The sequence below is a fragment of the Vulpes vulpes genome, chromosome 10 (genome assembly GCF_048418805.1).
Source record: "Vulpes vulpes isolate BD-2025 chromosome 10, VulVul3, whole genome shotgun sequence".
NCBI classification, from domain to species: domain Eukaryota; kingdom Metazoa; phylum Chordata; class Mammalia; order Carnivora; family Canidae; genus Vulpes; species Vulpes vulpes.
Window position 1 is genome coordinate 560,002 of NC_132789.1, and position 22,221 is coordinate 582,222.

At 63.4% G+C, this 22,221-nt stretch overlaps 1 protein-coding gene across 24 annotated transcripts in view; it reads right to left on the reverse strand.

Annotated features, from left to right (window-relative positions):
• Window positions 1-238: 238 nt before the first annotated feature.
• FBRSL1 (fibrosin like 1) overlaps window positions 239-22,221 on the reverse strand; it is a 77,174-nt gene continuing 55,191 nt past the window's right edge. Inside the window, exons 6-21 of one of the 24 annotated variants that reach the window (XR_011994612.1) lie at window positions 13,607-13,652; window positions 10,759-11,059; window positions 10,429-10,649; window positions 9,760-9,828; window positions 9,375-9,589; window positions 8,568-8,618; window positions 8,282-8,377; window positions 7,749-7,817; window positions 7,558-7,587; window positions 7,350-7,421; window positions 6,148-6,259; window positions 4,061-4,138; window positions 3,771-3,920; window positions 3,348-3,546; window positions 1,358-2,392; window positions 239-875 (exon numbers count right to left, since the gene is read on the reverse strand). Coding sequence is in view for 23 of the 24 variants with exons in the window: in XM_072722530.1 (XP_072578631.1) it covers window positions 1,495-2,392; window positions 3,348-3,546; window positions 3,771-3,920; window positions 4,061-4,138; window positions 6,148-6,259; window positions 7,350-7,421; window positions 7,558-7,587; window positions 7,749-7,817; window positions 8,282-8,377; window positions 8,568-8,618; window positions 9,375-9,589; window positions 9,760-9,828; window positions 10,429-10,649; window positions 10,759-11,059; window positions 13,607-13,652 (2,607 nt within the window). In the remaining variant the exon portion in view is untranslated. Of the gene's footprint in view, window positions 2,393-3,347; window positions 3,547-3,770; window positions 3,921-4,060; window positions 4,139-6,147; window positions 6,260-7,349; window positions 7,422-7,557; window positions 7,588-7,748; window positions 7,818-8,281; window positions 8,378-8,567; window positions 8,619-9,374; window positions 9,829-10,428; window positions 10,650-10,758; window positions 11,060-13,606; window positions 13,653-22,221 lie in introns of all 24 variants that reach the window. The other 23 variants (XM_072722532.1, XM_072722534.1, XM_072722531.1 and 20 more) reach the window with 23 other exon arrangements.

Consider the following 22,221-nt stretch of genomic DNA (forward strand, 5'->3'; position numbering starts at 1 on the left):
GTGCACAGAGGGGACAGGGCTGATGGGGTGGGAGAGGCATTCCAAGAGCAGGAACAGTCCTGGGGGCGCCAGTCCAGGCAAAGCTAGGGATGGCACGGACAGAGCCCAGGGAGGGTGCTCTGCCTCTAGATAAAGGGGACCAGCAGCCCCGCTCTACCCGGCGCACTGCCCTGCCCTGGGGGAGGGGGGCAAGATCCCCCACCTTCTACAATGACACACAAAACACCTGACCACCTCGTGATCCAAAATCAAGCCTGTATTTATCTTCATTGATTGACACGTGAACTGAATGTTTAAAACAACCAGAGTCCACAGTGGAAACATGGCTTGGGAATACAGAACAGAGCAGATGGCTGCAGAGGGCTGAACCCATGAGGCTCCAAAGTGCAGTGGACACAGGTGTGGACAGCAGGGAACAGAAAGGACACTGAGGTCAGGACAAGGGGACGTTCAGGTGGTTATGAAAGCAAAACCAAAATCGAAAGATCATGCCAAGGCCTCCACAGGTGGAGGAGCACGCTGAGAAACACCTGCTGACGGCTTTCACGTGGAAGAGAGTGGACGTAAGCTGCTATTTCTGTTTGCAACGAACCGTTAGACTCTCCACTCCTACTAAACATCTACTTGTCTGCTATGGGTTCCAAGAACGCTGCACCGTGAGCGCTAGAGTCCAGAGATGTCCTCAAGACTGGAGTGGCCAGTCGAGTGGCCACCGAGGAGGGTGGGTCCGGGAGCTTGGGAGCAGCTCCGACGTGCTGCCAGGCAGCGGGAAGCTTCCTCCCCAGACAGCGGCCAGTCCCACCTCGGAGCGCTTGCATAGTTGAAAGATCTGCTGCAGTGACGCTTCCAAGCATTTTCAACTGACAGCGAGTGGGCTTTTTGGGACCATATTAAACAAATAACCAGAAAGGTTTCTAGAAACTGCTTTTTATAAAGTCTACCTAGGTTAAGAATTTAATAATGTCATATATTTATATTAACAGGCTATTTACATATTTCATGTTTTTTTTTTAAAAAACAAACCAAAAAAGAAATCCTCTTATGCTTCGGCATAAGGCAAAAAAAGTTTTGTACATTATTATTATTTTAATATATATCTGTAACTTCGGTTCCAAGTACCAAGGGAGGGCCAGGCCAGCCCTGAAGGGGGGGGCCTCACAGTGCGCTGGATAATAAAAATGACCGTTTTTTCCTCCATAAATAAGACAAAAGATCCTGGGGCTCTAAGAGAGAGATCTGAGGCCTTTACATTGCAAATCTGAACTGAAGATAAAAAAGCAAGAGTTTTTGTTTCTTTTTAAATGTCTAAAGAGCACAAAATTGAAAAAAATACAAATCTATTAAAAACGCTTCTCACCTGTGGGAAAAGATGTACAAACTTGGACCTTCTGCAGTAGCCTAAGCTCAAGCTCCGGAAACCGAAGCCCGCCCCGCGGAGCCGCAGTCCGCCACCCCACGGCATCCCCGGGCCGGGCCGTGCTCGGGCTCCAGGCCCTACCGCGCCTCCACCTCCGGGGGGTTGCGGGACAGGGAGTAGTCGCGCACCTCGGGCCCGGGGCCCAGCGGCGTAGTCCTGCTCCGCGGCGGCGCGGGGGGCGTGGGGGGCGCGCCCAGCGCGGCGGGGGCGGGGGCGGGGGCGGGGGCGGCGGCGGGGCCGAGGCGCGGGTGGTGCAGGGCGCCCAGCGCGGGCAGGAGCGCGGCGCCGTCCAGGTGCGGGGCCCGCGTGCGCTCCAGCTCCTCCCGGTCCCGGCGCGCCTCCCGCGGGCGCTCGGGGCTGTAGTCGTGGGGCTCGCGGTCCCGGTAGGGGCGCTCGGGGGGCTCGCAGGGGGCGGCGGGGCCCGGGCCGGGGCCGGGGGCGGGGGCGGGCGGGGCGCGCCGGGGCAGCTCCAGGCCGCGGTAGGCATCGCGCAGGGTCTCCCACGCGAAGCCCAGGCGCTCGCGGGCCGCGGGGACCAGCCCGAGCTGCGGGGGCGCGGGGGGCGCGCGGGGCCGCTCGGGCGCTGGGTGCGAGGCGGCCGCGGGGGGCTCGGGCGCGTCGCCGTCCTCCCTGCGCTCCTCCTTGACCCTGACGTCACCTTGGGGCCTCCGGGCCAGCACCTCCAAGGGCCTCCCCAGCTCGCGGCCCAGGAGGCCGGCCAGGCGCAGGCTGTCGCCCAGGGCCGCCTTGCAGTAGGGGGACGGCGGGCGCGCAGCCGGCCCGGCGCCGGGGTCCCTGGCGGGAGAGCAGCTCTCCTTGACGCGGGGCTGGGGCTGGGGCTGGGGCTCGCGCTCGGCGGGGACTCCGGGCCGGCAGGGTTCGCCCTGGCCGCGGAGCAGGAGGCTGCTGAGCGGGGCCCCCGCTGGGGCCGTGGGGGAGGCCTGGCTCAGCAGGCGCGTCTTCTCCAGCAGGTCCCTGGAATGGACAAGGCAGAGCCATCCCCTCAGCCGGCGGGGTGGGGGGAAGAGCAGGCGGGGCTTCTGGGACAGGTGCCCGAGGCGGGCGGTTTAGGGCAACGTTCCCCGTGTAACCTCAGGTCCTGGGGGTGACGCCGTGTGTAGGGGGGTCCCCGGCCAACACAGGGCCACACCCACACCTCATGCAGGCCTCACGAGACCCCCACGATGCGCTCCCCCCGACAAACAGCTCAGGAAGAAGCTTTGCAGAACATGGAGATCTCCCTCCGGTCCCAAGCCGAGAGGCCCCTTGGGGAGGAATGGGGTCTCCAAGTACACCCTGGGGAGGGGGCCCCAGGGTCCTGCCTTGGCTATGGCTGACCACAGCTCCCATTCACAAGCCCCACTGCCCTGTGCCTTGAACACAGGGGCAGGGAAGAGGGCATGGCCTCCAGGGCTGGCGTGGAACTGCGGCCTTGGCTGGGGACCCCCCAACAGGAGGGGCTCGGTCAGAGCCCTCCTATCCTCTGCTCCTGTCCACCCCACTAGCCAGCCACAACTCCATCCTCATGTTTCTGACTCTGCTGCCGACTCTGGAGTTGGACCCCCACTCCCCTACCTGTCTCTTCCTGCTGCCCTGCGGCAGCCTGACTCGGCCCATCCTCTCAGGCCGACCCTCCCGCAGGGGCCCCTGCCTAGAAGATGCAGACAGCTCTGCTGCCCTGCTGCTCTGAGCTCCCTGTGGAGGCCCCACGGTGGTCAATGAGCTGCCCATCTCCCATGCTGCTTCCAGGGGTGGACCCTCCCTCTCCATAGCTCCTGCCTAAATCCTGCCCCACCAGGGGTTCTCCCTGGGGGCCCTCTCTCCATTGGCCTTCCCGGCCTTGAGGGTACAGCGAGGGAGATCTCCAGGGCAGAGCCAGAGTTCTGCAAAGCCAGCCGGAGGCCCTGGGAACAGTGGGGGTGCCACTCACCGCTCCTCCCTGCCCTTGTCCGGCTCTCGGTCGTGGTTGGTCAGGGCTGAGACCCGATCAGGGTCCACAGGTTTAGGCCATGGGGGTGGTGTGGGAAACGAGGGGGGCGCCCGGTGCAGTCGATTCCAGGTCTCATGGGGGCTAGGCAGGCCATGCAGCGAGGAGCTCTCCTTGGGGGCAAAGATGCCGCTGCCCTGAGCTGGAGAGGGGCAGCAGTGAGAGGCCAGGACGGCGTGCCCACCCCCACCAAGGGTGCCCCAATGGAACCGCAGGGCTGCTGGGGAGAAGCACACCATTCCTGCATCCCAGGGAGGCAGCCAGAGTGTCACGGTCAGCCAGGGGTCAGGGTGCAGCCCAAACCCACACGAGAAGCCCCTTGTGTACGAGCGGGTCGAGCAGGGAGCAAGGGTGGTGGTCACTCACTCAGTGCATGGCTCCCTAAGCCTCCGAAGGCGTTGCTGCCCAGGCTCCCCAGGCCCCCAAAGGTACCTGGCCTGCTGAAAGGGTCTGTGGGGACAAGTGGGGTCCAGGTTTCTGCGTGGCTCACGCCAGGGCTCCCATCTGACTCTCCTCCTACCCATGATACCAGAACATGGCAGGTGCCACATATATGGTCTGAGGGGTCACCTCTTCCCAACACACACCCTCTCCCAGATCCTCTGAGGTCTGCAGAAGGCCTGTCACAGACTTCAGTGACCTGAGAGCACACCTACCTGTCAGGTGACCCATGGTCAGGAAGCTGCTGGGATGGGCCGGGGGTCCAAATGGGTTGGTGGTGGGATGGGCAGCACCTGTGGGGGCAGGTTGTCAGGGGCCTGACACACCTGAGGGCTCCTGTTTGTAGCTTGCTCCCAGGGTGGGGATATGCCAGCTGCCTCTGGGAACCAGTGTATACCTTCCACTGGAAGCGCGAGGGGGGGGGGGGGGGGCACTGAGAGAGCTTTCCAGGCTGTCCTCCAGACGCTGACCCCAAGACTTCCAACTAGCAGCTAAGAAATGATCCTGGCTACATCACAGTGTCCTAGGGGACAAAGCCACTGAAGACGGCATCTCCTCCTGTGGTCTCCTCCAGCCACAGCCCACAGGTGTCACCACGGGGTCAGCTCTGCTGGAGCCCGGCCCCAATCGCACCTCCAGGGCAGCTGGGGTAGGCACAGGCCCTGAGAAGGGGCTGCTGGGTTGGGGGACTGGCTCTACTGCTAGGGTGGGGCATATGGGGGGTGGATTTCTGGCAAAGACTGCTGATGTGGCCTGCCCTCGCTCTCCAGCATCCCCAGTCTCGGGGACACCCGCAGTGGAGGGGTTGTTTTTGCTGGGCTGCTGCACGCAGTTTCTAATCTCCAGAAGCCCCCCCCCCCCCCCCCAGACTGCTAGCCACTCTCCTGAGTGACTCACAGGTCGAAGAAATCAAACTGGAAATTAGAAAATAAGAGACACCTTGCTCTGGTGCTAATGAAGATGTGTGTGGGGCGAAGTGTCCCTTTAGGGCACACGCATTGAGAAAGGACCAACAAGCGACAGGCAAGCTCCCAGCTAGAGGAGTCGAGGCGGCCAGGGGGTAGAGCCCTGGTGCAAGAGGAGATGCCTGACAAGCAGGGTAGGCCAGCGGCGTCCATGACCATGTGGCCCTGGTCTGGGTGTGTGGGGGGCGGGGAAGGGCACGGGTGCCAAGTCCAGGCTCCACACAGCAGAGGAAGCCAAGGCCCACTGCCTGGGCCCCACGATGAACGTACGTCCTGTGGACCTAGGGACTGAACCCCAGGTGGGAGGGACAGACACCAGGAGACCCTCTGCCCAGATTAGGGTCTGGAGACCACCAGGGTGTCAGGGCCAGGAACTAGAGAAGCGCCCATGCTTGTGAGGCCAGCCTGGGGGACCGTGCCCACAGCCAGCACTGCAAACTGTTTCCGGGGCCCTCGCTGACCACACGTCTGGGTGTGAGGTGGCAGCAGGTGCAGGGAGTGTGTGTGGACACACAGCAGGGCAGTTGGCTGGTGCGTGTGGGGTGTTTCTGAGAAGGCAGTGTCTACAAGATCCTGACAGCTGGGGAGGGGCGCGGCAGACCCAGAGGCAAGCAGCCTCAGGGGGGACGGTATGTGAGGCTGGGACTTGGAGTTTGGGGGTCCTCAACTTCCTCGGACAGGAGTGCCGTGTGAACCTCATTCACTTGTGCAGACACGGTTTACGCTGACCACCTGCTCCCCTTCGGGAGTCAGCAGTGTGTGTGCAGGCACAGACCCTACCTGGCCAGCCCCAGCAGGGACCCTGAGTGCCGGGCCTGCGAGCCTCCCTGCACCACAACACTTGGTGAGGAAAGGGGAGGAGTCCTGGGTCCCCCAGGACAGAACTCGGCAGTCCTATGCCTGGCTTCCTGCTCATCTCGCCCTATGCGCCTTTCCCCTTTGCCCATCTTGCTGCATCCCTGCTCTGGGATGCATCTTGGCAGTGGGAGGGACGAGTCCTGGAAGGGTGGCCCGTGGCTGCTGGTGCAGGGCAAGCACGATTCTCGGAGCAGAGCCAAAACCCTTCCTTGGAGAGGGAAGGGATTCTTGCCCCTCCCTGCCTCAGGTGGGGCCTGGACAGACGTCAGAAGTGAAGCTGCAGGGTGAGGGAAAGCCTGGGGAGGGCACCCCACACGCGGTAGGACACCAGGGGGTGGCCAGGGGGTGGGTGACAGCGTGCAGCAGCGGGGAATAAACAAAAATGCCGAGGCTGCTGGAGCGCCAGCCCAGGGCACAGGCAGGATCATCTCTGCCCGCCAGCCCTCCCCCCTGCCTTGTGCTCTGGACAGGGCGCTCACCCGAGCCGAAGAGGGGCCGGGCTAGGTCCTGCGGGTAGTGGAGTCCAGCAAACACGCCTGGGGCTGGGGGTCTGCTGGCCAAGTCCAGCTTGTGAGGGTCCAGCTGCATCTGCTGGGGAGGACAAAGCACATGCGGGGCCTGCAGTCCAGACAGCCACGGCTGCCGACAAGCAAGCAATCCCCCCGCTGGGATGGAAAACCCCCCATCCTGGCCCAGGAGTGCCACACGCAGCCAGTATGACGTGTGCTGGATGTACAGGGTGGTCGTGGAGAGTGGTGTGTTCTACACCGAAGTGCACCGCCATCCAGAGCTCGCGTTTTCGTTGGAAACACTTTACTCACGTTAAGACTGTCAGATTAAGTTGAAAAAGTAGCTTCACAGACCTAAGTCATTTTAGATACGTTTCAGTTTCCAGTAACTGATTAACATTTAAATTTCCTAAATGAAACAAAAAAGCCCGTGGCTCCGTTGTGGTGGCCACGAGAGTGCTCCCTGGTTCTGCCCTGCTGTAGTACCTGTCCCGGCGGTGGGGTGCCCTAGCCCACCAGGGGCAGCCCCCACTGGCCAGCCCCCCCAGGGCTATCCCCACACACGTGCATAAGGAAACAGGCAGGATCTTGGCATTAAGGCCCTGCTGACTTCTCGTAGCATGTTCTGGATGGGATGTTTTTTGAAAGCTGTGCATGGAGGTGGCATGTGGCCAGAAATGGTAGCAAAGAGTGTCCAGATCTTTCTGTACCAGGGGGTGAGGTGGAGGATGGGGGGGCAAGGGGGCTGGGGCACAAGTCTGGGTGAGGAGTTCTCCCGCCTCCCCCTGCCCTTCCAAGGCAACCCCAACCCTTCTCGTGTCATCTGGGTAACCGCCAGGGGACCCCCCTCCCAGGCACATGTTTAGCGCCCCCTGTTCACTGCTGGGCATCTAGGCACACACACAGCAGGTGCTCAACAAATGCTTGGAGAAAAGGATGGGGGACGGAATCGAAGATCTTGTGGAGGGCTCAAATGATGCTGGTGGGACCAGCACAAGGTCAGCTCCCCCAAACCCCTGCCTGGGGACATGATGGGTGACCCCCACCACCTGGCCTCCTCTCCAGCCCTGCCCCATGCCCACATAAGGAGCACACAGACACGGTCCCAAATGGGTGCATCGGGACACCCTCTGACACCCCGACCTGGCCAGGAGAACAAGGGATAGGCTCACCTTTATCTTCTGCTGATGGTGGTAGATCTGCCAGGCAATCTGCACGTGTACAGCACACCACTTCCCAGGTTTCTATGACAGGGTGGGCCACACTCAGCTGCATAGCCAGGGCCTCTGCATTCTGTTCCCTGGATCCGCAGTCCTCCCCAGCCACAACCCTCCGTGAGGTCCCACCAGACCCCTTCCTCCCAAAGACACACAAACTCACCCTGACTGTGGTCCGGTATGGGTCGGACACCTGTCATTAACAGAGAAGGAAACGTTAGATCCAGGCCTTGGGGGTGGCTGAGTCCTGGGGGTGGGGTGGAGACCTGCCCGCAGCTGCCACCATCCTCCACAAGGGAGACCAGGCTGCCTGGGATGGCCCCAGGGAGGGACGGCTGGGCAGCTGCCACCTACCCCAGGGGCTTTCTGGAGAAGGGTGTGAACAGCACTGGCCCGGCCTGTTACCTCGATTGGGTTTGAAGTCTGAGGGGAGAAAACAGGACGTGAGAGGTGCAGACCCCGGGCCCAGGCAGAGGACCCCATGTGGCCCCAAACACTGCCACCAGGGGATGCCTGGCTTCCCATATCCTCAGTCCAAAAGTTTCTGCAGAGATGGGCAGGGGCTCCTGACAAGGACACACCTGGGTCGGGGTGGGGGGCTGAGAGAGCCTCCTACAGCATGGACAGCTCTGTGCTATGTGGGGTGGCCAGCCCTGCTCCTCCCCACGCCAGCCTCAGGCACTCCCAGTGGAGTGAGGGTGCATGGAGCAGTGCTACGGGGTTGCCCCAGAGCCCTAGGCTGCAGCTGCCTAGGCAGGGGTCATGCTGCTGCTGCTGCTGCTGCACAGCCACATCCCACCCGGTATGGCTGGCTCACCCCAACACAACTGCATGGCAGGGGCTCCCATGGGCCCTGAACCCCGTCCCACCGCAGGAACAGCTGGTACCTTGGGCTGAAAAGCACCCTGTAGGGACCCAAAGGGGCCTGGGTGTGGGAGCAGGGTGGGCAGTCCGGGGATGGCAGAAGAGAAGGACGGGAAAAACTGCAAGAGAAAGAGGGGGAGCGTTCCAGAGGCCCCACTGGGAGCATGGATGTCCTGGGGGTGCACTGGGCCTGGCCCCCTGTACTAGGTGGGAGGCAACCTGACAAGGCCTCTGGGTAGGCACAGCCCCACCCTTTACCCGCTACCTGCAGCCCACAGGCCAGCCCAGGGACCTCGAAGGGACACTCACGTTGGAATGTCGGAAGTAGGAGCTGTCCAGCTTGGGTGCGTATTTATCAAACTGGAAGGAAAAAGAATGGAGAGTGAGGCCTCCCCTAGCTCGTCACACCCTCTGCTGGACCCGGCACCCGCACCCCCGTTGGGCCAGGTGGTGACCTGAATGGTTGTCCTGCCTTCTGCAGCTGGTGGTCTGCAGCTCCCTGGGGGCACTGGCCCAATGCCCTGAATTGGGCCCTTGGGACCCAGTTCTCAGACTGGGCAGGGCCCCTACCTGTCTAATGGTACCACTGCACATGGCCCATCTGTGCCATCTGACGGTACGGGCTGAGGCCCAAGAGATGCTGCAGCCATGATCAGGGGGTGGAGCCCAGGGCTGGTGATCGAGCAGTGAGACGCACCCAGGCCCCCAGTGAATAGGTCCTTCACAGAGCAAAGCCTAGGGATAGTGTACTCTGCTCCCCACAGCAAGTGGCTCAGGAGACAGGGGCCCAGGGTCTGGGGCCCATGGGAGGGAGTCCTGGTTCCCCGGCCCTGCTCATTCCTGTCTCTGGATCTGCTGTCCTGTTGCCAACAGAGATGCTGAAAACCCTGTGCGGATGCGACTGGCCCTGAAGCCACGTCATCCAGTGTGTGGATGTGGAGCACCTGCCCAGGCCCAGGACTGGGGATATCACATGACCCAGAGAAGGACCAGACAGCGAGGCCAGATGGACAGAAAGGGACAGTGAGAACCTGTGTGCGTGCAGAGAGCGTGTGCCTGCCGTGTGTCCCGCTGCCCGGGCCGCCCCCCGCCCGCACGCGTGGAGGGCCTACGCACCGGCGGGGGTGCGGTGGGCGGCAGGAGAGGCGTCGGGGACAGCCCCGTGGGGAAGGGGGCAAATGTGTGTTGGTGCTGGTGTGTGTGCTGGTGTGTGTGTTGGTGCTGGTGGAACTCCGCCCGCAGCAGAGCCCCCGGGCCCAGGGGGGCGCCGGGCCGCTCAGCGCTCTGGACCAGAAAACGCGCGTTCAGCTCTTGCCTGAGCAGCTCGTGATCTACAAGAGAAAAAGAGAGAGAGACGGAGAGGCACGTCGGCCGCGGGCTCCCGGCGGGGCGAGGCAGATAGTCACCTGGCACTCCCGATTTCGGCAGGCCAAGCCGTGCTGGCCGCTCGCTAGGTGCGGGCCCCAGGGTGCAGGTAAGAGAGGTGCCTGTGACCAAGTACCAATCAGAATCCCCGAATGAGGCTGGCAATACATGATTGGCTGGCTGAATGAGATCAACAGGCTGGCATCTAAAGGCAAGAGAGAACACCGTGAGCTGCCGGTGCCCCCGAGCCGGCCGCAGGGGAGCCCTGCCCCCCAGCCCAGCATCCTGGTCCCATCCCAGGGCACCCAGCTGCCCCGGGCTTGCATCGGGTGGCTCGGGAATTTAAAAAAAAACAAAACAAAACAACTTGGGAGTCAAGCTCCACGGGAGAAATCTTCAGTGACCTGATGTTCGGCCTTGAGGGGGCATCTGGAACCACGCAGGGAGGGGGAGACCGGGCTCCGGCCCTTCACAGCAGGATCCTGCGCGCCCCCAGGAAGGGCCCAGGTCCTTCGTTCCAGACACACTAGGGGCGCGGGGTGGCAATGGAGCTGCTCCAGACACCCCCCCAGGCCAGGGAAGGGCTCGGATGCCGCAGGGGAGCGCGTCCGTGTCTGCGAGCGCGCAGGTGGCACCCACGCCCCTGCACGCGCGTGCACAGCCCGGGCCCAGGCAGGAGGCCTCCTCCGCGGGGAGCAGGACGCCCGAGGTCCCGCCGCAGGTGGGAGGCTCCGCAGCCCCTGCCCCAGACACCGAGGCCCTCCCCTGCCCAGGGTGGGGGGCGGCGCCCGAGCCCAGCACCTACCGGCAGGGTGTCCTGGGACCACCAGGCTGGAGGCCGGCAGCGCCGGGGGCGGGGGCAGGGCCGGGGGGGCGGCGAACATGGCCGCCGCGTGCTGCTGGTGCTGGGCCTGCGAGCGGAGCGCCAAGTGTGAGGTAGACAGGTGGGGGCCCGGCGCGGCGGGCGGCAGGGACACGTGCTTCGCGGGCCCGAGGCTGGCGCTGCTGCCGGCGCTGCTGCTCCTGCTGCGGGGAGCGCGGCTCAGTGCCTGGGGGCGGCCCCCGCCGGCCCCGCCCCGCCGCCGGCCCCGCCCCCGCCGCCGGCCCCGCCCCCCGGGCCCGGCCCCGCCCCCACCTGAAGCCGTGCAGGCCGTTGTGCGCAGCCGCAGCCCGGCCGAGGCCCGGGCCGGGGCCGGCGAGGGCGCCCGGGGGCAGAGGCACGTGCGTCGGGAGCGGGGCGCGGGGCTGCGGGGCTGCGCGCGGAGGCTGCGGGGCGAGGCGGGGCAGGGCCGGGGCTTCCTTCTTGACGGGCGGGCTGGCCAGGGCGCCCGAGGCGGGGCCGGCGGGGGGCAGGACGGGCGGCTCGGCGCTCAGCTCGCGGCTGCGCTCCAGGCCCGAGACTTTGGGCGGCCCGGCCTCCTCGCCCAGCGTGGGGCCTGCGGAGAGAGGGCCCGGGTGGGGGGCTCGGTGACAGTGGCAGCGAGGCCAGCCAGGGCTGAGCCCCCACCACCCAGTTCACAGCGCGCTGGGGCCGGGGCCTGCCGGCCAGGGCGGGCTGCCGCTGCAGGGCGCAGCGATGCCGGCGCGGGCACCACGGCCAGGCAAAGGCAGGCAAAGGGCAGCACCGCGTGGGCCGGAGCAGGGCACTGGCTCCGAGGCTGCTGCGCCCTGGCCCAGGCCCTGCCCACCTCCTCCACGCGTTCACTCGCTGCCCTCGCCGCTGAGCAGCGCCTGTGCTAGGGGCCCGCTTTCTCTCTGAAACCCACCAGGGCACCCACAGCCTGATCGCTCTCTGGGCGGGCAACTAGCCTCACCCGAACCTGCTGGGAGGAAGCGGCTTGCGCCCCCCAGCCCCCCACCGACCGCCACCACCCAGGCCATCCCCAGGCTCAGCATACCCACTGTCCCTCATCTCCCATCCAGGCTGACCCAGCAGGTGCTGCCTTCCTTGGAGCTGTGCATTTGTGCCAGGCATGTGCTCATGACAGTGACCTCCTGCCTACTCACTGCAAACCCCAGTCACACGCCCAGAGGCCAGGTGGGTAAGGAATGCCCAAAAAAGGCTGGGCAGAGGGCACATGTCTAGGCCAGAGGAGGCTTTGCCTGGAGCAGACAATGGCCCAGTTTCGAGGATGGGAATCCAGGTTCCTGGGTGCAGTCACCCTTTTGGGCCACTGGCAGGTTTCACTTCCTTCTGGGGGCCACAAAGGCCCTTGGCATGCAAAGTGGAGCAAAATGCACCTCTTCCCCTGCTGCTGCATGGCCGTGGGCCTCAGGCCGACTCTGTGGGACCTCTGGGACATCTCCTCCCTGGTAGGAACAGGTGGCAGCAAAATAGGTGGCAGCAGGAAATGGCTCCTTCTGCCTCCACTAGGGTGCCACTTCCCTCTGCAGCCCCCACTCATCAGGGACAGAACTGAGGAGGACCGATGGCGTCAGCCCCATGGGTCATGGCACCATCTCAATCCACTGGCTTACAGTTGCCAAGGGCTGGCAGCCTGGCACTCCCGCCACTCCCCCAGCCTCCTCTCGCATCCTGCCTCTCCTGCCAGCCCCTTGCAAAATAAGAGTGGCCATCAAGACAGAAAGGGCAGACGTAGTGTGCGCCTCTCCCCTCTCTGGGGAAGCATGAGCACTACCAGGGATCACCCAGCAGGAACCTCCCTGGGCACCTGAGAGCCCTGCTTTCCTGAGCCCTGCCTATGTCAGTGAGTGGGCCCCGTAGTGGATCTGGTAGTGTGCCAGAAGGCTGTGTCCACATTGTAATCACTAGCACCTGTGCATGTGACCCAATTTGGAAAAAGGGTCTTTGCAGATGTCATCAGGCTAAGAATTTTGAGATGACATCAATCTGGAATAGGGTGGTCCCTAAACTCAGTGGTGGGTGTCCTTCTGAGGAAAAAGGAGGCGGCCATGGGAGATGGGAGGGATACGGCCCCAAGTCCAGGGACACCCAGAAGTGGAAGAGGCAGGAAGGAATCTCCCTTAGTTTTCAGAGTGTGGCCTTGCCAACATCTTCATTTCAGACTTCTAGTCTCCAGAACTGTTGAGATGGTAAGTGTCTGCCCATTCTGAGCCAGCCAGTTTGTGATCAGTTACTGAAAACCACACTCCATGTGAAAAGCCAGCAGAGCGTGCCTCTCTCCCCTGACCTGTCTGGCATTCCTTCCCTAACTGTCCAGATGAGGGGGCTTTGTTGGAATGTTCTCCTTTGAGGACGAGGCTTCTCCAAAAAAAAAAAAAAACGTGGAGACTATGCCCTGCTGCCAAACCCGAGGGACCAGACACTGCACACACCTACCTGTCTGTGCTGTAAGACCTGATGTGTCTAGTCCCATCCAGATGGCGCCTCCAAGCAAAACGGCCCCTTCTCGGTACTGGGTCCAAGGACACCTACTCTGGACCACAGTCATGACTGACAGGCTGGGTGACAACAGCCTTTCCTGGCCTCGGATGGGATGGATGCACTCTCTAGAGCAGCGCTGGCCAGGATAGCTGTCCGGTACCACGAAATGGTTTGCACCTGTGCCACCGATATGGGGGCCATGGGCCAGGGGTTGGGGCTGCTGTGTAGGGATCTGGTCCCTGCATGGCAGCCAGCCTCCACCATGGCATGGGTGCTCAGCAAGTGCCAGAACCATGAGCTGCCAGTTGACCCCATGAGCCTGGAGAGGATCTGACAACCTGTCTTGCTAGCAGTTCTGTAAAGGGGCAGGAACCCCACTTTGGGAACCACTGTTCCACTGCTGGCCCTGCCCCTGACTTCTGTTTTCCCTGTAGCTTTCGCTGGGCGGTGGGGAACGGATAGACTATAAATCCTAGCATCTAACTCCTGCCTCAGACTCTGTGTCCACAACCAACCCAACCCATGATAGGGCTTAACCTGGAGCCCACTCTGTTGCCCCAAGAGGCCCATTGTCCCTTCTCATGATGGCTTCTGGAATATACCCGGTCCTTTCCTAGAGGCCAAGGAACATGCTTACCTTTATCGGCTGCTGGGGCAAAGAGCTTCTCGGAGCCCACGGACGCCTGGAAGACAGAGAGGAAGGTCAGAAACTAGAGGCTAGAGGGAACTTAGGGCCTGCGGGTGAACTGGCTCTTAGCCCTGCCCCCCAGGGAACAGCTCTGAGCAGGTTTTATGCACACTGAGGGCTGCCTGGCCTAGAAGAACATGTCCTCCCATGCCACCAGCTGCCACCCAGGGCCATGCCCAGGCCTGGTGTGAGCAAGTGTACACAGGTCACTCAACCCACAACCAGGGAATTGAGGATGCTCAGCAGATGTGGGGGTTCAGTGTGGCCCTAGCCCCAGGAACCCAAGGACTCCGTGGGGCCTGGCACTGGATGGAGCAGACCTTAGGATGGAACCAGCTGCAGGACAGCACTTGTCACACTCTGGTCCAAGCCCTGGTTCTGGGGACCGTGGCAGGTGCCAAGTGATTTCTGACAGAGCCCACCTCCCATTCTCTCCTGGGGAGACGCCCACACGGATGCAGGGTGGCAGGATATCAGGGCGAAGACACGGCCCTGCATGGAGGACTCTGCTACAACTCACAGGAAGGGGCTCCCTAAGACTGCCCTGAGGAGACCTATCCTTGCTAGTTGATTCCTTTTAAAAGATTTTATTTTTAAGTAATCTCTACACCCAACATGGAGCTTGGACTTACAGCCCTGAGATGGAGAGTCGTGTGCTCCCTTAACCGAGCCAGCCAGCCAGGCACCCTGGTAGTTTTTAGACAACTTCGCAGGGCTGCAATTCACACGCCGTACAGTTTACCCGGTCAGAGGCGTACAGAGCAGCAGCTCTAGCAGCTGCGCGCAACTGTCACCTCACTAAGGCCTCGGACATTCCCATCACCCCAAGTGAAACCGTGAGATCTTAAGCCATCGCCCCAGCCCTCCCATCCCCTGACCCCAGGACCACCGCCTCTCTCAGGTGCACAGAGGCCCCATGTTGGGCTTCCCGGCAGGGGTGCGGGGGTGTGAGGAGACAGGGCACCAAAAAGCATGAGGCCTCAGACCATGAGGACAGCCACTGTCAAAACTCGACGGCAGCAGGTGCTGTTGGGGAGGCAGACACCGGACTGACTCTGGCACACTGCGGGCAGGAAGGTAAATGGTGAGGCCGCTGTGGACAACTGTAGTCTCCTTGAGGTTGAACGTGGATATACCGCGTGATCCAGCAGGCCCACTCCTGCATACCTGCCCCCCAAACTGAGAGCAGAGTCTCAAACAATTAATCTGTATGCTGGGGGGCACGGCAGCATCCACAGGAGCCAAGCAGCTGGGATGGCCTGGAGTCCATCAGCAGGCGTACAGGGAAGCAAAGTGGTCCACGTGGCCAACAGGTACCGGTCAGCCTTTTAAGGAAAGACAGTATGACAGGTACTTCGAGGGCGGACCTCGAGGACGTGGCGCTGAGGCAAAGAGGCCAGAACCAGAGGACATTCAGTGTCGGACCCCACTTATGTGAAGAGTTGGCGCACCGGGGCCGGGGTGGGGGTCAGAATTGAAGAGACCCTGTGGGTTTTACAGGCAAAGAGTCCCAGATGCGGCAGCACACACGGTGTGAGTACGCTCGATGCCCGGAGCCGTGCCCTGAGAACCGGTTACCGGACTATATACCGTCTTACCACAACACATACAAGAGTAAAAGAAAACATAAGGGAGCTTTCTGGGCTGATGAAAACGTTCTATAGCGGACGGTGGTGGCGGAAATGCAGTTATGCACATCTGTCAAAGTACAGGACACTGTGCACTTAGAGCGGGAGCACTTTCTTGCCCCTAAGTTCTGGGGCACGAGGGTCCGTGACATGATGCGCCACTGACCCAAGAGCAGACCCAGGCCCATGCGGGACCTGGACTAGATGCTGTTCCCTGTGTCAGAATAATTCCAGACAGATCGGTGAGTGTGGGAAACGGAATCACAGCCGGAGGAGGAAGCCTGTCACTGCACAACGCTGTGATCACACTGGAATGTGGTTACCCCTTTCCAACCATGTCCCCAAAACTGGGACCAGGAAGAAAAGAGGGCGGTAATGCAGCCCCCAAACCAGAGCCTGGGGCTGGTGGAGCTGCCAGGCAGGGAGGCAGCCGCACTTCACACCACACCCTCTCAGAAGGCTTGCAGAGGCCTGGGGGAAGGACCTTTGACAGGTAAACAAGGAAGGTGGGTGGAGGCTACCCCCACTGTATTTGAGCGTGGGCAGCCGTGCACTGGGGGGTCCTTCCTGCCTGGCCTGCCAGACCATGGAGGCTGTGTGTGACCTTCTCACCCACACCCATCCCAGCAAGATGACGCTCCCACACAGGGGCACCAGGGCTGAGCCCTCCTCCCTCTCCCCGTTTGTCTCTTCCAGCACATTCTACATGGTGAGTAGTGGCAGTTAGAATCCTTGGCTTATCACCTCACCCCTGAGGAGTCCCCATGGGGAGAAGGGGTCTCCCTGAACTGGGGGGTCTGCAGGGCAGGGTAGGGGGACTGTCAGCCCTGGTGGGGGAGAGGGGCATTGCAGCCGGGCCTGTTTCCAGACATGACCGGCAATTCCTGTCCCCATCTGCACCTCAGGGCCAGGCCCCTAATCCCGCTCAATCCCAGGATGGACGAGGAAAGTCTGTCTGCAGAGTGACAATGCCCCGCCCCAGGACCAGGAGGGGGACAGCTCACACCAGTCTGCTCCATGGCAGACACGGCCCCAAGTCTGCCAGGAGCAGATAAGCATGTGCACCCCTGGCCATGGCACCCCCATGCTGTACCCCTCTCTGACGGTGCATGGGTCACCCACCCTCCCAGGACCTGCCCGAGGACTTTAGTCCTTCCTGGATTGGACCCTCACCATGACCCCAGGACCCCATAGCAGAGCCCAAGTGACAGCTCTGCTGTTATAATTATTACCTGGGCTTGTTAACATGTTCACAAACGAATTCACAAAGCCAAGAGTCTCTTTAAAATCCAAATCAGAACAGGTCACCACCCTACCCTGCTGCAGACTTAAACACTCAGGGCCTTCTCAGGATCCTCACCTGCAGTCTGAGCTTTCCTGCAATTCTGTAAGGTTGTGAGCAGCCCACTGGGTCCACCTCATCCTGGGGCCCCTGACCCTGACCCAGCTGGCACCTCTGCCTGCTCCTCAGCACCAGGTGCCAGCACGGTTTGAAGGTCTCTTCTTGCTTGGCTGCCTCTCAGCTGCCCTGGACTCACGTGGGCGCTGCCACAAATGAGAGGAGCTGCTGGGTGCTGACCACGGCCTCCTAGGTCTTCATCATCTGCGCGCTGACGGCCCTCTGGGCCAGAGATGGAGTTAACTGCGCCAGCAGTTCCAGGGTCCCCAGCTCAGGGGCATGGTCTGAGGGCTGGCGCATGCCCCCACCCCCCTTGACACGTCAAAGGAACGAGCTCAAGGCCTCACCACCTCAACTGCCGCGACCTTCCAGGAGTCTGAGCCCGTGCAGGGACGCTGGGGGGCCCCCAAGCCCCAACCTCCTTCATGAGCCCCTCCCTCCTGACACAGCCACCCCATCTGAGCAAGCCTGTATCAGACTGGAACGCTGACAGGTGGCCCTGAGGATGTTCCTGTTTCCCTGGGTCCCTGGGTCCCAGCCCTGGGGGTGGCGGGCAAGCTCATGAAGGCTGCAGGCTGGATACAGCTGCGGGGCCAGGAGGTGGCGCCCTAGGCCCTGGGAAATTCCAGGGGAGCAGGGGAGGGGGCGAGCGCGAGTGCCCTCCCCACGGCTCCCAGCCCTGGGTGCCAGCCTGGCGGAGGCGGGGGGAAGGCCACTGTCTCAGGGCCATCCAGTCTCCGCAGCCTCCTCTGCCACAGAGGGCCCGAGTGAAAGTTTGCTGCGGGAAGTTGAGGGATTGGCGTCCCTGCAGGGGGCCTGGGAGGGGACCCAGGTGGGCTTCGGGGCCAGTCGGGGGCCCGGACACCTGCCCCCTCCGTCATCTAGGAAGGCTCCGAGCAGACGGCTGCAGGCCCGGAGCCCAGGGCAGGCGAAGAGGCACCGCTGCTGCGAGTCACCCAGTGCAGTCCGCCTGCCCGGCCCTTCCACAAGAGGCGTCTGCGGCTGACCCGGTGACCCGGGGGGTGGCAGCCCCAGACCCGGGCCAGTAAGCTCCCGGGGACGGGGGTGGGGGTGGGGATGTCTCCGGGCCGGGCCCGGGCAGCCGCATCTGCACACCTGGCGCCGAGCCGGCGGGGCTGGGGGCAGAGCGGCCGACACCACGGACGGGCCGGGAGGGGCGCGATGCAGCGGGGGGTGCGCGGGCCGCAGGCTCACGGCCTCGTGGACGGGCCCGGGCGGGGGCGGGGGTCACGACGCGCTTTGTCTTCAGGACGCGCCCCGCGGGGCGGCTCGGCTCGGACACGCGGCGGAGCCTCCGGCGGCCGCGCCCCGCCCCAGACAAAGAGGCCGAGGCCGGCGGGCAGGTGAGCGCGCGGGGCGCCGGGGCCGGCTCCAGTCCCCGCCGGCGGACAAAAGCGCGCGCCCTCCCGGCCCTCCCCGCCCCGCCTCCCCGGCCCTCCCCGGCCCTCCCCGGCCCTCCCCGGCCTTCCCGGCCCCGGCCCCGGCCCCGGCCCCTCCGCGGGGAGCGCCCCGCCCGCCGGCCGCCACGTGGGCGCGGGGTCTCGGTGCGCTCAGCTCCCGGGGTCGGCGCCCGCCCCGAGCTCGGGCCCTCCCGCCCGGCCCCCAACGCCCGGCCCCCTCGCACCCACCAGCGCGCACTCACCGCGCGGGCGCCCGGGTCTGCCGCCTCCGCCTGCAGTGGCCGCGGGTCCTCGGGCGGGGCGGGCGGCGTGGACGCGGGCCCGCCGCCTCCGCCGTCGAGGTGCCCCTCTCCCCTGCCCTCTCCCCTCCCCTCCCCTGCCCTCTCCTCTCCCCTCTCCCCGCCTAGCCGGAGCCCGGGCCGGGGCCGCGCATGCCCGCGGGGCCGGGTCGGCGCGCTCCGGGCGGCTCAGGGCGCGCGGCACCCGGGGCCGGAGGGGGCGGGGCGGGCGGGGGCCGGAGGGGGCGGGGCGGGCGGGCGGCGCGGGCAGGCCCGACTAATCCAGCCCCGAGGCGCGGATCTGCCCGCGCGGGGCCGCAGGCCGGATGCAGCCGCCCAACCCTCCCTCCCGCCCGCGACAAGCTCCGCGCGGCTCCGAAGCCCGTGCACGGGGGAAACTGAGTCAGCAAGCGGCGAGGCGAGACGGCGGGGCTCGCGCTTCGTCCACGGAAGCTCCGCCCTCCGCAGGGCTCGGGCTCGGCGTCCGCAAAGCCGGGGCGGGCGGCTCCTGGGAACGCGGCGGCCACCGGCTGCGGGTGGGGAGAGGCCCCCGCGGAGCCAGGCGGACCACCCCCCGCCACGTCCTCCACGTCCTCCGGGGCGACCACCGACCCCGGCCACCCGCGGGCACCCCCGACCCAGGGCGCACCGGCGGGGCCTCCCGTGGAGACGAGCGGGGAGGGGCGCCAGGAGGTGGCGCGTCCAGGGACCCCGGCTCAGACGCGCTGCACGGCCGAGCACTGGGTGTTGGCAAGTTGAATTAGAAAAAAAAGCAGCAGCAGCAGCAGCAGCCCAGGTACAGGACGTGCAAGCGCCTGCTCCAGGCCCTGAGAAGCCGTGGCTGGGTGGCCCAGGGAGGGTGCTAGCAGGGCGACCTCGGTCAACAGCCCCGGGCCCCGCGCCTTGTCTTTCCCAAGGAAAGGCAGTGACCACCCCGGGAGGACGTGCTTGCACAGGTCACCGGCAGCCTCCCAGGGCACAGAAGAAGCGGCTGACAGCAGCGCCACTCGAGGTGGGGCCTTAGGCCTTTTGCTCGGCTTGAATTATTTACCAAATACACGTACTCCCCTCTCCTGGCAGATCACCATTCCCCTAAGTCCCGCTGTTTGCTGCCCTAAAGAGAGCAAACACTGTCCGAGAGTCAGACATCACGCGATATGCCTGACTGTGAAACTGTGGGTCCTCGTGCCCGCAATCCCTGAGGACACCCCATCACCCCCATTTTATCAATGAGAGATGTGAGCTGGTTCATCAGCTGGTGCAGCGGTTGTCAATCTGAACCCTGGCAGTATGACTGCAGTGTCCATGAGCTCCTCTGGGAAGGTAGCAGGGGCCAGACCCAGGGGGACAATCGGGGGCTGGTGGTGGGGAGTCTCTGCCTCACAGGTGAGTGTCTGTGGGCCTCCGGGCCTCCTCCCCTGCCACACCACACTCCACAGGGGTATGAGCTCCTGCACACGGCCCCGGCTCTGAGGCCTCTGGCAGCAAAGGTCCACGCGGTGGGGTGTCCTAACCAGCCTGTGTGCAGCAGCAAAAGGGCCCAGGACTCTGCCAGTAGTTACCCACAGGGCAGAGTGGACTGATGGGTGACCAGCTGACCCTGGGAGAGGCAGGCGAAGGGTGGTGGGCAGCGTACTCATAGGGAAGGAGATGGGAGATGCCCCCTGCTGGCCCTGGAGACCCGGGAAGGACCAGGAGCTAGGCATGTGGGCGCCTTCAGAAGCTGTTAGACACAGGAAACAGTTCTCCCCTGGAGCGAGCGCCCAAGGGACAAGCCTGGCCCACCCCTTGACTTAAGCCAGTGAGATGTTTCCAGAACTGAGATAACCAGTGTGTGCTGTCTTCAGCCACCAAGTTGGTGGTGATTTAGGAAACCCTAATGTTATATCCAGGACTCCCATGAGAGGCATAGCAGGCTGCCCCCAGCATGTCAGCACACAAGTGCCCATCAGCAGGCCTGGATCCTACTTATAGCCTAGTAGGAGCCACCAGCAAACACAAAGGCAAACAGGCAAGACAAGTACTGTGGGGTGCTCAGAGCAGCAAAGGAGATGGGAAAAGTGGTGCGCTGCTGAGTGACTTCAGGGAAGCCCTTCCAAATAGGGGCCGCTGAGCAGAGCTGGCAGATGAGGAGGACCAAGTTGAGGGGACTCTGGGGAACAGCTCTTCTCAGATAGCTAGCAGCCAGTGCAAAGGTCCTGAGGCCAGAACAACCTGGTAGGGCCCCGAGGGAGCTTGGCTGTTTGTGTGGAACAACATGCTGGGGTGGGGGTGGGGACCAATGGGTCCATCTGGGAGCTGCTATGACAAGCCAGGCAGCATGGGAGTGAAAAGGAGTGGGTGGTGGGGCCTTTCCCATGATGGAGAGGGGACTGTTCTGTGAGAGCTGACAGGTGGCACTGGGTACAGGAGCCTGGAGCGCTGTATGGAAGGAGCAGAGGGCAGGGTGACAGTGGACATGGACAGGGATGGGGTCCCAGCTCTGTCATTTCATGACCCTGGACAGGTCCCACCCTCCTTGGGACAGACGGACACCAAGTTGGGTATTCGTCACTAGCCGAGCTACGAGTCCCAGGGTCCCCCAGAGGTGTGTTCTATTGCCGCACCTCCTACAGAGGCCAGGCTGCAACCATTCCCCCCAGTTGGCTGGGGACCCTGCCCCTGGCAGGGCCAGTGTGGGTGGGGACAAAGTGGGACTGCTGGGCCCATCTCAGCAGCAGCAGGAGGAGGAGCCCCGGCCCCCGGGAGAAGCCTGTCCTCATTTCCCAAGGCCACCTTGGGCACTGATCATCCCAGAGACACCACCTCTGAGCCCTGCACTGCCTCCCCCTGCAGTCTGGGAGCCCAGGGCAGGCCTGTCTCTGGTCGTGTTTAGAAAGTCAGGCGGCCGTGCCCCGAACAATCTGAATCTGCTGAGGAAACGAGGGGTAGACCAAGAGGAGGAGGAGGCGGCAGCCAGGGGGCACAGGGGCTTCCCCGGAAACAGGGCAGAGCTCACGCTCAAGCCAGTATTATAACTGTCATCACAGGCAGCACCAGGGGAGGTATCATCATCACGGGGAGCCCTGGAAGGGGCTCCACCCACACCCGGGGGCCACTGGGAACCCCTAAGGGGTGGCAGTGAGGGGCACCTGCCCCCCCAACCCTCCACCCCCCAGGCTGCCGCTCTGTGGTAAGTGGAGGCAGAGTTTGCAGAAGGCATGCAGGCCTCAGCCTTGAGCCAGGAACACCGGACACCTGCTGCGACCAGCTACAGGGACAGGGCCCCCAGGAGAGGATGGGGGTCATGGCTAGGGGGCCTCGGGGGGAGGGAGAGGGTGCCGGGCCTGAGTGCCCTCCCCTCCCTTACCACCCAGCATGGGCCCTGGTCCTGGCCTTGGTTCTCCTGGTCTCACACAGACCTCATGGGAGTGGACTGGCAGGCTCAGCTGAGGCCAGGGCATGGCGGGCGGGGAGGCGGGGGCAGGGACCAGGGAGGGTCCTCGCTTAAGCAGCACCCAGTGCTGGGAGAGAAGAGAAGCCAGAAAGACCCACAAACCTCACTAAGGGGCTGACAGAGGGTGAAAGCAGACCCTGCTCAAATAGCTGAGACACAGAGCTGAGCTAGACGGCCCGGCTGCGCCGTGGCTTGTGCTGTCCAGGAGGTGGATGTGAGCAGGACAGGGCATCAGCTGCACAGGCTGAATGGTGGCCCCGAGAGACAGGCCACCCAGGACCTCAGAATGTGACCGTATGTGGGGTTAGGGTCTCTGCAAGGAATTAAGGATCTCAGGGCGCCTGGGCAGCTCAGTCGGTTAAGCATCCAACTGATTTCGGCTCAGGTCATACTCTCAGGGTC